At 42.8% G+C, this 13,873-nt stretch overlaps 1 protein-coding gene and 2 long non-coding RNA genes across 25 annotated transcripts in view; 1 reads left to right on the forward strand and 2 right to left on the reverse strand.

Annotated features, from left to right (window-relative positions):
• The window catches only part of PTPRF (protein tyrosine phosphatase receptor type F), a 485,633-nt gene extending 483,172 nt beyond the window's left edge, over positions 1 to 2,461 (forward strand). For all 20 annotated transcript variants that reach the window (XM_083742226.1, XM_083742229.1, XM_083742216.1 and 17 more), the window contains one exon: positions 911 to 2,461. In XM_083742226.1, the coding sequence (XP_083598352.1) occupies positions 911 to 979 (69 nt within the window). In that variant the 3' untranslated portion in view covers positions 980 to 2,461. The remainder of the gene's footprint in view (positions 1 to 910) is intronic.
• Positions 1 to 13,873, reverse strand: part of LOC310846181 — a 394,522-nt gene that overhangs the window by 366,131 nt on the left and 14,518 nt on the right. The gene's annotated exons all lie outside the window — the stretch shown is intronic.
• LOC310846176 overlaps positions 1 to 13,873 on the reverse strand; it is a 35,162-nt gene that overhangs the window by 16,037 nt on the left and 5,252 nt on the right. Inside the window, exons 2-3 of one of the 3 annotated variants that reach the window (XR_014565175.1) lie at positions 13,346 to 13,478; positions 10,121 to 10,206 (exon numbers count right to left, since the gene is read on the reverse strand). This is a non-coding gene — a long non-coding RNA (uncharacterized lncRNA). Of the gene's footprint in view, positions 1 to 10,120; positions 10,216 to 13,345; positions 13,479 to 13,873 lie in introns of all 3 variants that reach the window. The other 2 variants (XR_014565176.1, XR_014565177.1) reach the window with 2 other exon arrangements.

A 13,873-nucleotide genomic window follows, 5' to 3' on the forward strand; every position in this document is an offset into this window, starting at 1 on the left:
TGAGTTCGCGTGTCTTAAAAGCCCATGACACCTTTGGTAAGGCTGTTCTCCAACTGGAGTGCTTGCAGGCAGGCGTTTCCCAATTGTTGGTGTTTATACTACATTTTTTTAGATTTGCCTTGAGACGGTCTTTAAACCTCTTTTGTTGACCACCAGCATTACGCTAAGCTATGACTGGCACAACTAGTATCTACAGCATCTTCTGAAGCCTGTAAAAGGCTTTAAAAAGGTGAGACAGCTAGATCGGTCAAGACTGATGAAGCCACATCAGAGCGCCTTCCAGCCAAGATTTCTCACCATGAGTTAAACCCCACTCTGGGTTAGTCCCAAAAGGTAGTCATGGTTATACTGTGCAAAAGAACAGTGCCAGCAAGCATTTGCAAAGGATTACACATGGCCAGTGGCTATCCTCTGGTTAGAACCCATGCTGTTTTCTGGTCTAACTTGATGGCAGCTTGGATTGGCCTCTCTTTCACCTGATCAATGTGACCTGTGATTCTGTGCTGCTCTTTGTGTAGTGCAAGGATATCAGAACCAGTGGTTGGATGGGTCGTGAGACGGAGAGCAGAAATCCATTATTCATCCTCCTTTTTATATAGGACATATTTTACTGGTGCACCATGAGAGTAAATTACATTGCTAAAAATTCAGTACTTGGGTTTCCCATACAGTCAGCTTGCTGCTCTCCCACCTGCAGTTTAACTGGCACTTCACTCCCAATCTAAGCTTACTAATCTGAGCAAAATGGCCCCTCTTTACATCAGATGCAGGGCTTGGTGCTAGCCAGTTGCCTCTTTTAGAGTGAGGTGGTGAAGGAGTCGGCTTGCAGGTATTTGCAGCATGATGTGATAGAAGTGGTGGTCTCCTTTAGAGGCTTTTTGCTTATCCCATTCTCTTCCTTCTTCCCCAGGACCAGTATCAGCTGTGCTACAGGGCTGCACTGGAGTACCTTGGCAGCTTCGATCACTATGCAACGTAACTAGCGCTTTCAGCCAGTTGCAGCGGGAATGTCCAAGAGCAGAGACGGGTTCTTCCCAGCCAGCCGCCCATTTGTTAGTCCTTCTGTGCAGATGCTGCTGCTGTTGTTGCAGCATCAAGCCTCCCCATGACCAACCAGTTCTGACCACAGTATTTGGGTTCATTGCCACAGCGCCAAAGGTGGGACCAGCTTCTAGCGTTTCCAATTTCCAGATGAATTTCTGTTAATGCCCCCACTCCTCCTCCTCCCCTTGACAGCATTTCATGGTGAGAGTCACTGGGTGGATGGAATGGGATCTTTTATATATGTAAAATAGTTAAACTTAGTCTTTTATATCTTTTCTTTTTTAAATTCTTTTGCAAGTCTTAATGTTTTGCTCAAGCAAAACAGAAGAATGGAGGTGGTGGGGTTTGAATTTCCTTTTGCTTCCCCCGCCCTTAACTCTTTTGTTGTCTCAATCAAGGTGGTGCTGCCCATTTTCGGGCAGCCCCAGGTTAATATTAGTGGCTGGCTCACAGCTCTGGGACCCTTCCACTCCCTCTTCAGTCCTTTGTAGAATATTCAATTTCATAGAGCTGGAGCCAACTTAATGCTTATTTCTAAAGCCTTTTATTCATAAGCCTGTCTGTCAGGTGGGACTCCAGCAGCTATTAGATGCTTGGTCCTATTGACATGTGTCCAGTGACCTCATATTTGTCAGCAGATCCCTTATGAACTTTCCATTTGAGGGAGAGACCCACTGCTTGGGATTCTCTTGTTAAGATGGGGGGGAAATGTGGCATCCTTGCCGCACAAAAACCAAGTTCCCAAAAGGGACCTGACCGACACATTTATTTAGTTCTTTCTGTGCCAGTAGCATCCTGAGGTGCTGTTGCCTAGGCAACTGTGGCCAACCAAGTGCATTGGAGCACCTTCCAAGGTGAAAGAGCACAACTCTGGGAAGTCAAGCCTTCCTGCACAAACAACCCCGGCATGGGGGTGCCTTGGCTATTAGGGAGGGAGGGGTGGGATTCTTCAGGTAAGGAATTCAGTTCTCAGAGGCTGAGTGTAACTATAATTTCTGCTATCCTGTACCACATTTAAAAGTCATTAGAATGCTGTATTTTTCACTATGACAGGATGGTCTAATTAACCAATGTGGCAAGGCTACTGGACTTAATTTAATGGTACTATATATTAATACTCCTTATTCTCTCTCACTTGCACTAAAGGCAGGGAGATTACAGCCTTCTCCCAGGTGCATAGTTCTATAAATAAGGTGGTGGAAAGGTCTCTAACTATATTATCCAATGTATTCAAATTACATTGAAATCAACAATCCTGGGTTGGTGATGTTGGAGAGAACATTCATTTTTACCTTGTGAAAGCATAGTGCTGTAGGGGTCACTGTTGTATACAGTCTGTTTTCTATTTGTTAATAAAAATCTACAGCATCATTGCATAATTCTTGATGTTAATAAATTTGAATAATCGGGTTTCCTACATGTTTGTTATGCTGTCTTGTTTTATTTGCCAGTTAGCGGATAAACCTGTAGTTACCCTGGCAGGAGCTCCAAAAGACCACAACTCTGTGGGAGTGAATCCTACCTGTCCATGTGTTAGAAAGCAGAACTCAAACAAAATTCTGTGAAAGTGAAATGCTCTTGCTTGGCCGCTCACACAGACAAGAAAAAGGAGGAACAGCTGGAACTGTTCACCTTTCAGTAGAAGAAGGGTGTGCCATGAATCATTTCCACATGGACAATTTGGCTGCTGAAACAATAGCACTTACATGATGTATCAATAGAATACGGCGTTCTTGATAGGATAGTATGGAAGTGCTGCTGTTTGTAATACACTACATGTGTCATATATGGGAATGTTGAGGGTGGCACTTGGGTTACAGACTCCGCTAACCCAGAAATATTACCTCGGGTTAAGAACTTTGCTTCAGGATGAGAACAGAAATTGTGCAGCCGCAGAAGGCCCCATTAGCTAAAGTGGTTCAGGTTAAGAACAGTTTCAGGTTAAGAATGGACCTCCAGAACGAATTAAGTACTTAACCCGAGGTACCACTATATATTGATTCCTTCCTAACTGGCGCTAGCAAGTTTCTTCATTTAGTAGAGTACAGTCCCCCTTTATGCAGCAGAAAACTGGTTGCAGACTCGTGTGAGCCTCTTAAGACAATAAACAATTCAATCTGGCTTGCCCTGGTAAGGCCTCTTTGATCCCTCCTAAAAGAATAAAGGCACCATAGTCTTATTCATAAGTAACAAAAAGTAGTTTTACTCACGATCAGGCAGAGCACAGTGTGATCCCTGAAGGCAGGCTTTAGTTACCGTACAAATATGTACAAACAGGTTTACCCCATATGGGAGATAACCTGGGGAGACTGCTGGCAGGCAGCCAGCTAGCAGTACTGTCCAGGTGAATCAGGATGTTTGCAGGATGAAAAAGAAGATCGAAGACAGGGGATGTGGCTGCGTGACTTGGCCTTTTACCAGGTCTGGAAAGGTCATGCCCATCTACTAGTCACATGCAAGGAAGGATGCTCCAGGCCAAGAGGGAACAGGAAGTTCAACTGACTGTATCAACATCCCCTGCATGACCACTCTAGGCAAAACAGGTAATGTACTTGACTGCTCCCAGTGGATTACATCCCACATCATACCACCAGTAGCATGAGTTGTTGGCACCCGGGGCCAGCAAGCCACCAACACTGCCAGTGCACCCCTCCACCAAAGCCAAGCAGGGCTGCGCCACCTGCCCACCCACATAGTCATCACCCAAGTGAGCCTCGCTCTTACCTCCCTGCTGCTGCTGCTGCTACCACCATCTTCCCCCCTGCCCCCAGCTAAATTTACAAACCCTTTATTTAAAAAAGAAAATAGGGATTTACTGTCCAAAACATCACAACAGCTTGAAAAATCTGCATTTTGGCCCCATGTTTACATGCTAAACTTTATCCTAATATTGTTCTAGACATGCACACAACCCTATGCACATACTACATTTATGCAAACAGGAAGTATTCTCAGAAAGTGTGGGGCGGTAGGAAACGTTACTGCCGCTCCACACAGCAAGTTGTGTTTCCTTTGTTGTAAGGCAGCTACACACAAAACTGCAGCTACAAAACCTGTGCAAAAGTTTTCAGGGCACAAAAGGGTTTGGATAGGGGAGGTCTTTTCTGCCTTCTCTCCCACAACACTAATACACTGCCTGCCTCTTGCTATCAGAGAGAAAGAAATAGCATCCACGTTGAAAGAAAGGAAACAAACCTTACTTAAATGTTGTTGTTTTTTTGGAAACTATCCACCATGCTAAGTGCAAAATTATTCATGGGGTAATACAGGTGCCTGAGAAACAAACTTAACGCTTCCTTTCCCTCCAGATTCCACTGCCAAAGATCTGGAAAGCTACTTTATGGGCATGTACAGTGGTACCTCAGGTTAAAGACGCTTCAGGTTACAGACTCCGCTAACCCAGAAATAGTACCTCGGGTTAAGAACTTTGCTTCAGGATGAGAACAGAAATTGTGCAGCAGCAGAAGGCCCCATTAGCTAAAGTGGTGCTTCAGGTTAAGAACAGTTTCAGGTTAAGAACGGACCTCCAGAATGAATTAAGTTCTTAACCAGAGGTACCACTGTATGTAAATGCCATGGGTAGTGTTCAATGAAGTTTTACTCAGAGCAGACCTACTGAAATTAATGGACCTAAGTCATGTTCATAAATTTTCATGTGTCTTCTCCAAGTAAAACTTAGTTGAATTACTAAGTAAAGGCAGCTTAAGATGATCATCACCTCCCCTTAGTCAGGATCCTTCATACATGCATAAACCCACTTAAAAGATCTGGAAACAGCACAAGAGGCGGGGGCAACAACGTGCTTTACACAGTTTGGGAAGTTTCTAGTAAAACCATGCAAATCTCAAGAAAATGAGACAAGCCACACATAGCTTGACTGATGCTCCCTATAAAGTGGATACATTTTCCTATATAAGCACTGTTTAGAATCAATTAATTTTTTTTGTACTTTCAAAAGTTGTAGGAAAGCTATGCTAGCATGTTGGAAGTTTTCTTGTTATGTATATTTACAGGCAAAATTCCTGTAGAGAGCGAACAGATTTTCATTTTCTACTGTTGACCCCCCTCATGAAGGTCAACCACCTTCAATCTGGAATCCTCACTACCTGTTTTCAGCCCTGAAATAAGTCTTAATAGCTTGTGTTAAAGAATCTACAGACTATAGTTTCCTGAATAACCACAGTTAGCCACATCATAGCTCTCCGGTCTTAGCTCCCAGGTCTGTTTCTGGAGCCAATTTATGGTGCTGCTTTTAACTTCCAAATGCCTAAATGGCTTACAGGGCCTAGGTATCTCAAGGACTACCTGCTGCCAAACAAGCCTGCTCACCCTAAGATCTTCATGATGTGGTTTTTTGCATGATTATAAAGTGATCAGGGATATGATTTTTGTTTTGTTTTGCAGCATCTTGCTTTTGGAATCTGCCTCCCGCTGCTATCTCTGTTATCTTTTCATTGCCAGGTAAAGGCTTTTTTTAAAAAAATCTGTCTGGATTTGACTTACCGTATTTTTCGCCCCATAGGACGCACCGGCCCATAGGACGCACCAAGTTTTTTGGGGGGGAAATAAAGAAAAAAAAATTATTTCGCCCCCAGGCGCTTGTGGGGCTGGCAACGGAGAGAAGCGCTCTTCTCCCCGCCACCCGCCTGCAGACCAGGTCCGGGGACAACGGGAAGATGCGCTGCGCCTCCCCGCTTTCCCTGGAGCTTGCAGGGCTGGCAGTGGGGAGAAGCACGCTGTCCCCCGACCTTGTGGGGCTGGCACTGCGGCTCTCCTGAAGCTTGCATTTGCCCCATAGGACGCACGCACATTTCCCCTTCATTTTTTGAGGGGGAAAGTGCGTCCTATAGGGTGAAAAATACGGTAGGATATGGGTTTATCTGGCTTAAGTGCTCTTTTGTTTTGCAGTCATCTTCTGTGTTGTTGTATTTTTATTGCTACATACAACATTTCAAACTTTTGCAACCTGCTCTGGTAGGCTGTATATACCGGGGGGGGGGGTGCTGTGTCCCCAAAGACATTGTTGAACTTCAGTTCCTTCATCCCTGGCCACTGGCCATGCTGGCAGGAGCTAATGGGAACTAGAAGTTCAGCAACAGTTGGAGTATCACAAGGCCTAGTACCGTTCATGTTAACTATTAGTCAGTGCTTCTCAGACTTCTACTTCATCAGCTAAACAGGCCCAACATTTCCAGCTTCTCATGTAACACAGAATGCATGCAGTTGAGAACTGAGGCTGCATATTGTCTAAATTTTGTTCCAATTTAAAAACAGTCTTTCTTAAACAGAGTGACCTATACTGGACACACTATTTCAGGGAAGGTCTCACCCAAGTACCGTAATCTAAGAATTATAATTTTCCTCCTTTGCTGATGCCTCAAATTGGAGACTGCAGCTAATATTTTAGATGCAAAGGGGGCAGGCAGTTCTGCAAGTAAATCTACTTCCTCTTCTGAAACTAAAAGGGGTGGAGGAATGGGAATGGAAGGTCAGTTTCAAGCTCTTGTTCCACCCAGTTGCCCATACAGATCATAATTTGAAATGGGAAACCTAATGTTCCTGACTTCAGAAGGTAAAAGTACAAGACCTGCAAATACTATTGTTTTTGACATGAGCACTAAGGTAGTTGCAGAGATGCCTATGGATAGTGCACAAGAGGAAGAGAATTAAAAGGCACATGATATTATTTTTTTATGGTGATGCAGATTTTAAAAAGGACTTGGTAGAAGTTGTGCCCAATTTGCCACAATATAGGGGCAAAACCTACCCAAAAGTGATTATCAAGTAAAGCTGGAAATTCTCTTGCCTGGTTTTATCAGATGAAAAATCAGCCTTTGTGTACTGATCAATCAGAATCTTCTAACCAAGTAAACTCATGAACATGCTTTATACTTAATACTGGATTTTTGCTCTGATGTTTGAAAAACAAAATTCTCTAGCCTTCCTACACACGGCTTCATTTTCAGTAAAATGTAGCATAAGTCCCATAGCCACGATACAAGCAATGTGAATGAGCAAGAGCAATTTTATGGTGCATATTGTTTCTTATATAACTGGGTGGGGAATAAGGAATATCTTAATTAATGCTTAATTTCTAAATAAAAGGTATGGAGTCAATCTTCTGAAAATCATATTTAGGCCTTCTTACATGAAAGCTCTTTCCTTGTCCATAGATGTGCAAAGAATACTTGACAGGGGGATGGGGCTAGAGATTATGAGACCGTGACATTCTGCACATGTGTAATGGCACATGTTCCTAAATAACACCCTTTAACTGTCCTGATTTAAGTGAGACATCCCATTTTGGGGGGCCGTGCTCTCATGAGAGTCACATGGCCCTAAAAAAACAACATTTTGGGGGTGGGGCATTTTTACTCAAGTCACCTGGCTCTCACAAGATCACGGCCCTGAAATATGTGTATTCCAGTTCTCCTCTGGGGCATGTTGGAGGGTATGAAATAAGTGCTGTACAAGACCTATTGTGATGAAAACAGCAGGGTTAGGAATTGCAGCTCTACCAAGTCAAAATTTTACCTGTCATCACTGCTATTTGAACAGGTAGACACAAAAATGAAGTCTCAGTAGCCTGCTGCCAACACCTCTACCAGGCTTTAGTTCAAGATCACTTAGTGGCCACAGAACAAAGACATATTCAGCTTTCCTTTTTGGGAGTGTCTCTTAACTTACTAGTTCTAAACAATGCAAGAGGGAGGAGTTGTCTTTAGACCAGCAGTGCTGTGTTGCCTTGGCTGTCGGCTATTCATAGGCCTGTACCTGATGGGAGATTATACATATTATTTTAAAACAGGCATGGAGAACCTGTAGCCCTTCAAATATCCAACACCCATGAGCCCAAAAAGCAAGACCAGGGATGATGGGAACAGTAGTCCAGAACAGTGGAGGACTCTGAGCTTTAAAACTGTGACATCAAAATTTGGTGTCCCCTCCCACCTCTCGGCTTCTGTTATTTGTCAGTGTTGAGGTGCCTTCTTGGCTTGACACCCAATGCAGCCAAACCAGTTGCACTCCTCTAAATCTGCCTCTGTCCAAAAACACCTGGAGGATGACAAGTCCCCCATCCCTGTATTAAAATTAAAAAGTAAAGGGGAAACAACAATGTTACTTGAAGGGAGAAATATATGAAGACATCAGCCAGCAGGAACAGTATCTTCTAGTGGCTTTGGGTAATTAACCAGTCTTTAGCCTGCTCAAGAAAGGCAGGTCTTTCCTTCCACTATAATCTTTTCTGGCATTCAAACTCAGTTTAGCCCACATGTAAACTGATTTGCTGGATGGATTTGAATTCTGCATGTGTTAGCTTTTCAGTTTGCAAACTGAAAACACACAACCTTTCCTCTGTAGGACTATTCACCCACCTCTACCTATGCACCCTATGCACCAGTGATGTTGGAGGACATTTTGAGGAAATCAAAATTTAAAAAGGCTTGACAGAGCCAGCAAGTGAAGATCAGTGAGAAGGCTGCAAAATAAGGGGACAGCTTTAAAAAGAAGCTCAGGTGGCCTTTATGTGAAATTCAAATCCATAACCCCAAGAAAATATGGAGGAAAAGGTGGGAACATTCTGATACTGTAGATCATAATCAAGAATGGCTTTTAGATGATACACACCAAAGTTTGTGGCACATGGGGAAGTGCTATAATGATTCATCAGGAATTGAGAATAGCAGTGTCCCCTCATTAACTATCAGGCATGGACTCAATTGCCTTTAGTTGCCAGAGCAACCAAAAGGAACAGAAGAAGTCAAGCTGCTCCAATTAAAGGCAATTTAATGTCCCTACTCAGTACACTCATTGTGTAATAATATGTGCAGTCAAGGCATCTCATCAACAAAACTTAGCAAATAGCTGCTTAGGGCAACATCATCCACTCAAGCCAGGGACAAAGCTCCACTAAGACTGGAGAGAAACAGCACCTGGCTCAGGTTGTCAGGATCCAATTTCCAGCAAAAAATGCAAAATGAGCTGCATTTTGTGCATTTTAGCTGTTATTTATGTCACCTTAGTTTGCATTGCAGAAAGAGTAGGAAGGAAAAGAGACAGTAGTGAGGAACACTGCTCACTGTTTCATAAGAACCAAGATTAGACCAAAAGTCTATCCAGTCCAGCACCCTGTTTCTTCCAACAGATGCCAGCCAACAGTCTCCAGAAAGCCCACAAGCAAAGCACAAAGATTTAACCTGCTGTATGCTTCCAGCAACTTATACAAAGAGCTGGCACGCTTCCAAACATGGATTAACATTTTGTTGTCCTAACTATTCATAGAGCTATTAAACTAGGACTATCTAATATCCATCCAAAATCATCTTAAGGGCCAGACTAAATGCAGTACCATTTACAATATTAGCAGATGTGTTTATATTTTTAAAGAATAAATAACAGGCCGCCTGCCAGGACGGTTCCAATCCAGATCATGGTCTTGATCTGCTATTTGTATTGCAATAAAGCCCCCATTCACACTTATCATTTCAGAAACCTGGCTCAATAAATCACGGGTGACAATAGTACAATTCCTTCTCCCTCTTCAGCACCAGTCTCTTAAATTAGAATCAGTACAGCCTCATGCTATCTCCTCCTCCACTGCCATCACTAACCTCTGACCTTTTTCCTTCCCTCTGTGCAACTTAAATGTTCAGTATAGCATTTAAAAAACATGCCTCTTGTGCTGTACATCTGTTGTAGTAATAATTGTGTGGCAATTCAGAAGCTGAGAGTCTGCATCCGCCCACTCTCCATCTCATTAAGTATGAGGGGTTTTTTTACGCTTTCTCTAACCCAGGAGCAGGATGGGGGACCATTGTTGATTGTCCTTCAGGTGTAGATATGCTGCAGTCAAGTAGACTATTAAGACTGCACAGCCTGACCCATGATATTTGCCCATGAAATACAAGGAGTCTTGCATGACTTGAGCTGTATGCCCTAGCTCATCCCTCTCTGCAGCGTGCTCACTACTGACTATTATGAGAACCCACATGGTATGCATTGCTTCAGATGGTTCCCTATAGGTGACTAAATTCAAAAGCCACAGGGAGCAGAACAAGGAAAAAGCAGCACTTACCTTGCAAACCTCAGCTTCAGAACTCCTGCTGTATCAAGCAAAGGTCTACTGTTGTGCCTTAGCTAATTTATACCAATTGGATACACCTGCTGGGGCTGCAGTGAAACAAGAAGCAATGTTATTGCAGGTGGAAAAGCAGCTGCCTTAGTCTCAGCAGGATTCTAGAAGACAGTGCTTTAGCTACTGCTTGTGTTATCAAAAGTCACCACCCAATATTCAATAGGTTTCTCTCTATTTAGCAACCTTATTTTTATGACCACCCATCAACATACATTCTCTGTACAGCTTACAGAATGAAGAATACAATATTAATATGTAATGTGATTAAAGTGAAACAATTAAAACAGTTAAATGCAGCCTTTGAAAAACCTATTAGCAGCCTTAAAAAAAACCTATCGTTTGCAGCTGCAGCAAAGCCAGCAAGTGGAAGTGTGAGCAGGTTCAAACCCCTAGCTAAGCATTATCAGTTCTCTCTTCCAGTTTAGCTCATGCACTGAGAGATTAGTTATTAGTGAGCATGATTTGTATATGCAAAGTGGCACTGTTCTGAAACTATTCCAAACCACCTCACTGAAAAGCCACCTCCTGGTATGGAAAATTGGATGTGGTGCCTTTCTGTTTAGCTGTTCTACTGTTACATTTACACATAGATGTACTATTAGTTCCAAAAGCAAAACCTAATAACTGACAGTGCAATCATATGTTTATTCAATAGAGCTGATTCCTTGGTAAATGTGCAGAAGACTGCAGCTTGGATGATTTTGTTAAGAGAGCAAGCATCTGAAAATTGTGAGTTTATTGGTACAGCTCACTCAGTTAAATAATTAATCATATGTTTTGTCAGCTCATCTATTATATTTGTATATGAGTAAAAACAATAGTTCTGAAGCAAACCCACCTACTTTTTTAGATGTATGACATCATTTTAGAAGAGACATTCTCTCCCATCAGACTGAAAGCAGAAAATGTGCCCTAAGATTATGCTTGCCATCTACTGTTTTCAATAACTACATGTATGTGTGTTTGTGTATTAATTTAATTCTGTTTAATTAATCACCCATTTCACCTAACTATTCCTTTGTCCTTTTCAAACTCTCCCTTGCACACAGACCACCTCACACTGCATCCTCCTCTCTCCTATTCCACAGCTTCCCTTGCACACACACCCAGTGATGATGTCTGTTACTGTATCTTTAATATTTATAGAATCTTAAGAGCAAGCCTGTCCATTAGCTTGTTCTGAGCTCATACAAGAGCTGGTGTACTGAGCAGGCCTTGCCCCCCAAGCAAGTCAGAGAGCTTAAGAGCTCGTTATACACAAGTTCCACTTGGGTTACCTGGCGCATAAAGAGCTTTTGAGCTCTCTGCCTTGCTTGTGAGGAAAGGCCATCTGTGCAATGCTTGTGTGAGTTCGCACGCGAACTCAGATGGCTCTAGGATACTCATGCAAGATCTCACAGGTCCATCTGAATTCCTATGAGCTCTTGTAAGAACATCCCAAAGCAGGCACGCTGAAAAGGCCTTGCCACCCAACCAAGGCAGAGATTTTAAAACTCTTTATCCACCAAGTAACCTTAAGTGGACCTGGTGCAAAGAGAGCTTTTGAGGTCTCTAGCTTGCTTGAATTTAACTTGTGCAATTTCAACCAGCCTGCCTTCAACTGCATATAGCTGAAATTGCACAAAGTAAATGTGCCTAAGATGCAATTTTACTGTATTCTGCAGATTGAGATCAGGCAACCCTATTGAACATTGACCATTTATTAGCTGCAGGCTGTCCAATGTGCATGGACAGACAAGGTTTTTCCTATCAACTATGCACACTAGGTATCCTCCAACACTACATTTCTACCCATCTATAAAGCTAAGTTAACCATGACCTACTTCAAAGAACTGCTGTGAAGATGTATGGGATAACTATTATAAATTATTTGCCATACTAGACATATGATAATGTTTATCTACAGTTGGGACCTGCAACAAAACTGCAGTGTGGAGTGCATCTGTCTGGATTCTAGTCAGCCCCTCTCCAGTTTTCCATTTATTAAAAATCTCAGGAAATTATCCTTCTGTGGCCCCTGAGCTCTCCCCCCTTCTTACAGGGGGATTTACTCATTAAAAAAAAATATATCTCTGAAAACCTTGTGTTTTCTCTGATCCTGCTGATACTTCCATCCTGTGTGTGGATGGTGCTGTTCTGGCTACATAAGTCTACACTGAGTTTGACACTAGAATATACTAGGATACCAGACAGAAAGTGAGGAGGAATTGAAGAACCTTTTAATGAGGGTGAAAGAGGAGAGCACAAAATATGGTCTGAAGCTCAACATCAAAAAAACGAAGATCATGGCCACTGGGCCCATCACCTCCTGGCAAATAGAAGGGGAAGAAATGGAGGCAGTGAGAGCCCTGATCTTGGGCTCCATGATCACTGCAGATGGTGACAGCAGTTACGAAATTAAAAGACGCCTGCTCCTTGGGAGAAAGGCGATGGCAAACCTAGACAACATCTTAAAAAGCAGAGACATCACCTTGCCAACAAAGGTCCGTACAGTAAAAGCCATGGTTTTCCCAGTAGTGATGTATGGAAGTGAGAGCTGGACCATAAAGAGGGCTGATCGCTGAAGAATTGATGCTTTTGAATTATGGTGCTGGAGGAGACTCTTGAGAGTCCCATGGACTGCAAGAAGGTCAAACCTCTCCATTCTTAAGGAAATCAGCCCTGAGTGCTCACTGGAAGGACAGATCCTGAAGCTGAGGCTCCAATACTTTGGCCACCTCATGAGAAGAGAAGACTCCCTGGAAAAGACCCTGATGTTGGGAAAGATTGAGGGCACAAGAAGAAGGGGACGACAGAGGATGAGATGGTTAGACAGTGTTCTCGAAGCTACAAACATGAGTCTGACCAAACTGCGGGAGGCAGTGGAAGACAGGAGGGCCTGGCGTGCTCTGGTCCATGGGGTCACGAAGAGTCGGACACGACTAAATGACTAAACAACAACAACAGGATACCAGACTGCCTGTCTGGTAGAATTAAACTGAGGAAGATGAGATTTGGTGACAAAATAAGTAACTCTGAGCTCTTGATAACCAAGTTTAGTTTCCATATTTCATATGTCCACTTCTTATTTCTCAGGAGTTTAGATGTTCTCCATTTTTTGCTAATTCCCACTTTATGTCTGCTCAGGTACGGCAAGCAGCTGTGAGAGGAGGCATTTTACCTCACCTGCAAATTGGTCCCAGTGGGGCTCAGTGGATGCTAGATTTTGTTCTGCCCAGATGCAGGGAGAATAATTAGAATAAGCTTATTACTCCCCAGGTCTGAACAATTTCCTTTCATTTTCATATTTTGCATACACCTGAAAGGAATACAGATAAATAAGTAAGTAAATAAATTGAAATGTGCAGAGGAAATAATGGACCCAGTCTTGGGGCCTATTTTCAAAATGCTTGTTTTTAGTCCTGAAGTGTACTATGGTTCTCTAGATTCTTTATGCAGGGCAAGCCATCAATGCTTCCAGAATAGCTGTACATACATCCTTATTCTGTTGCTTTAATGACTGGCTTAGTACAGCAGCAGAGTACTAACATGCTAATTATTTTTGGCAAGTAGAAAATTGCTTGGGGGTGGTAAAAATCCACTATCCAGCCATGAAACTGAAACTCTTCTATCTACCACTAGTCTTATCTATAAATGACTGTTCTTCAATCAGATAGCAATTCCAAACGAGATAGCAAAATGGTAAAATCTCCC

The sequence above is a fragment of the Podarcis gaigeae genome (genome assembly GCF_964106915.1).
Source record: "Podarcis gaigeae genome assembly, chromosome: 6".
Lineage (NCBI taxonomy): Eukaryota > Metazoa > Chordata > Lepidosauria > Squamata > Lacertidae > Podarcis > Podarcis gaigeae.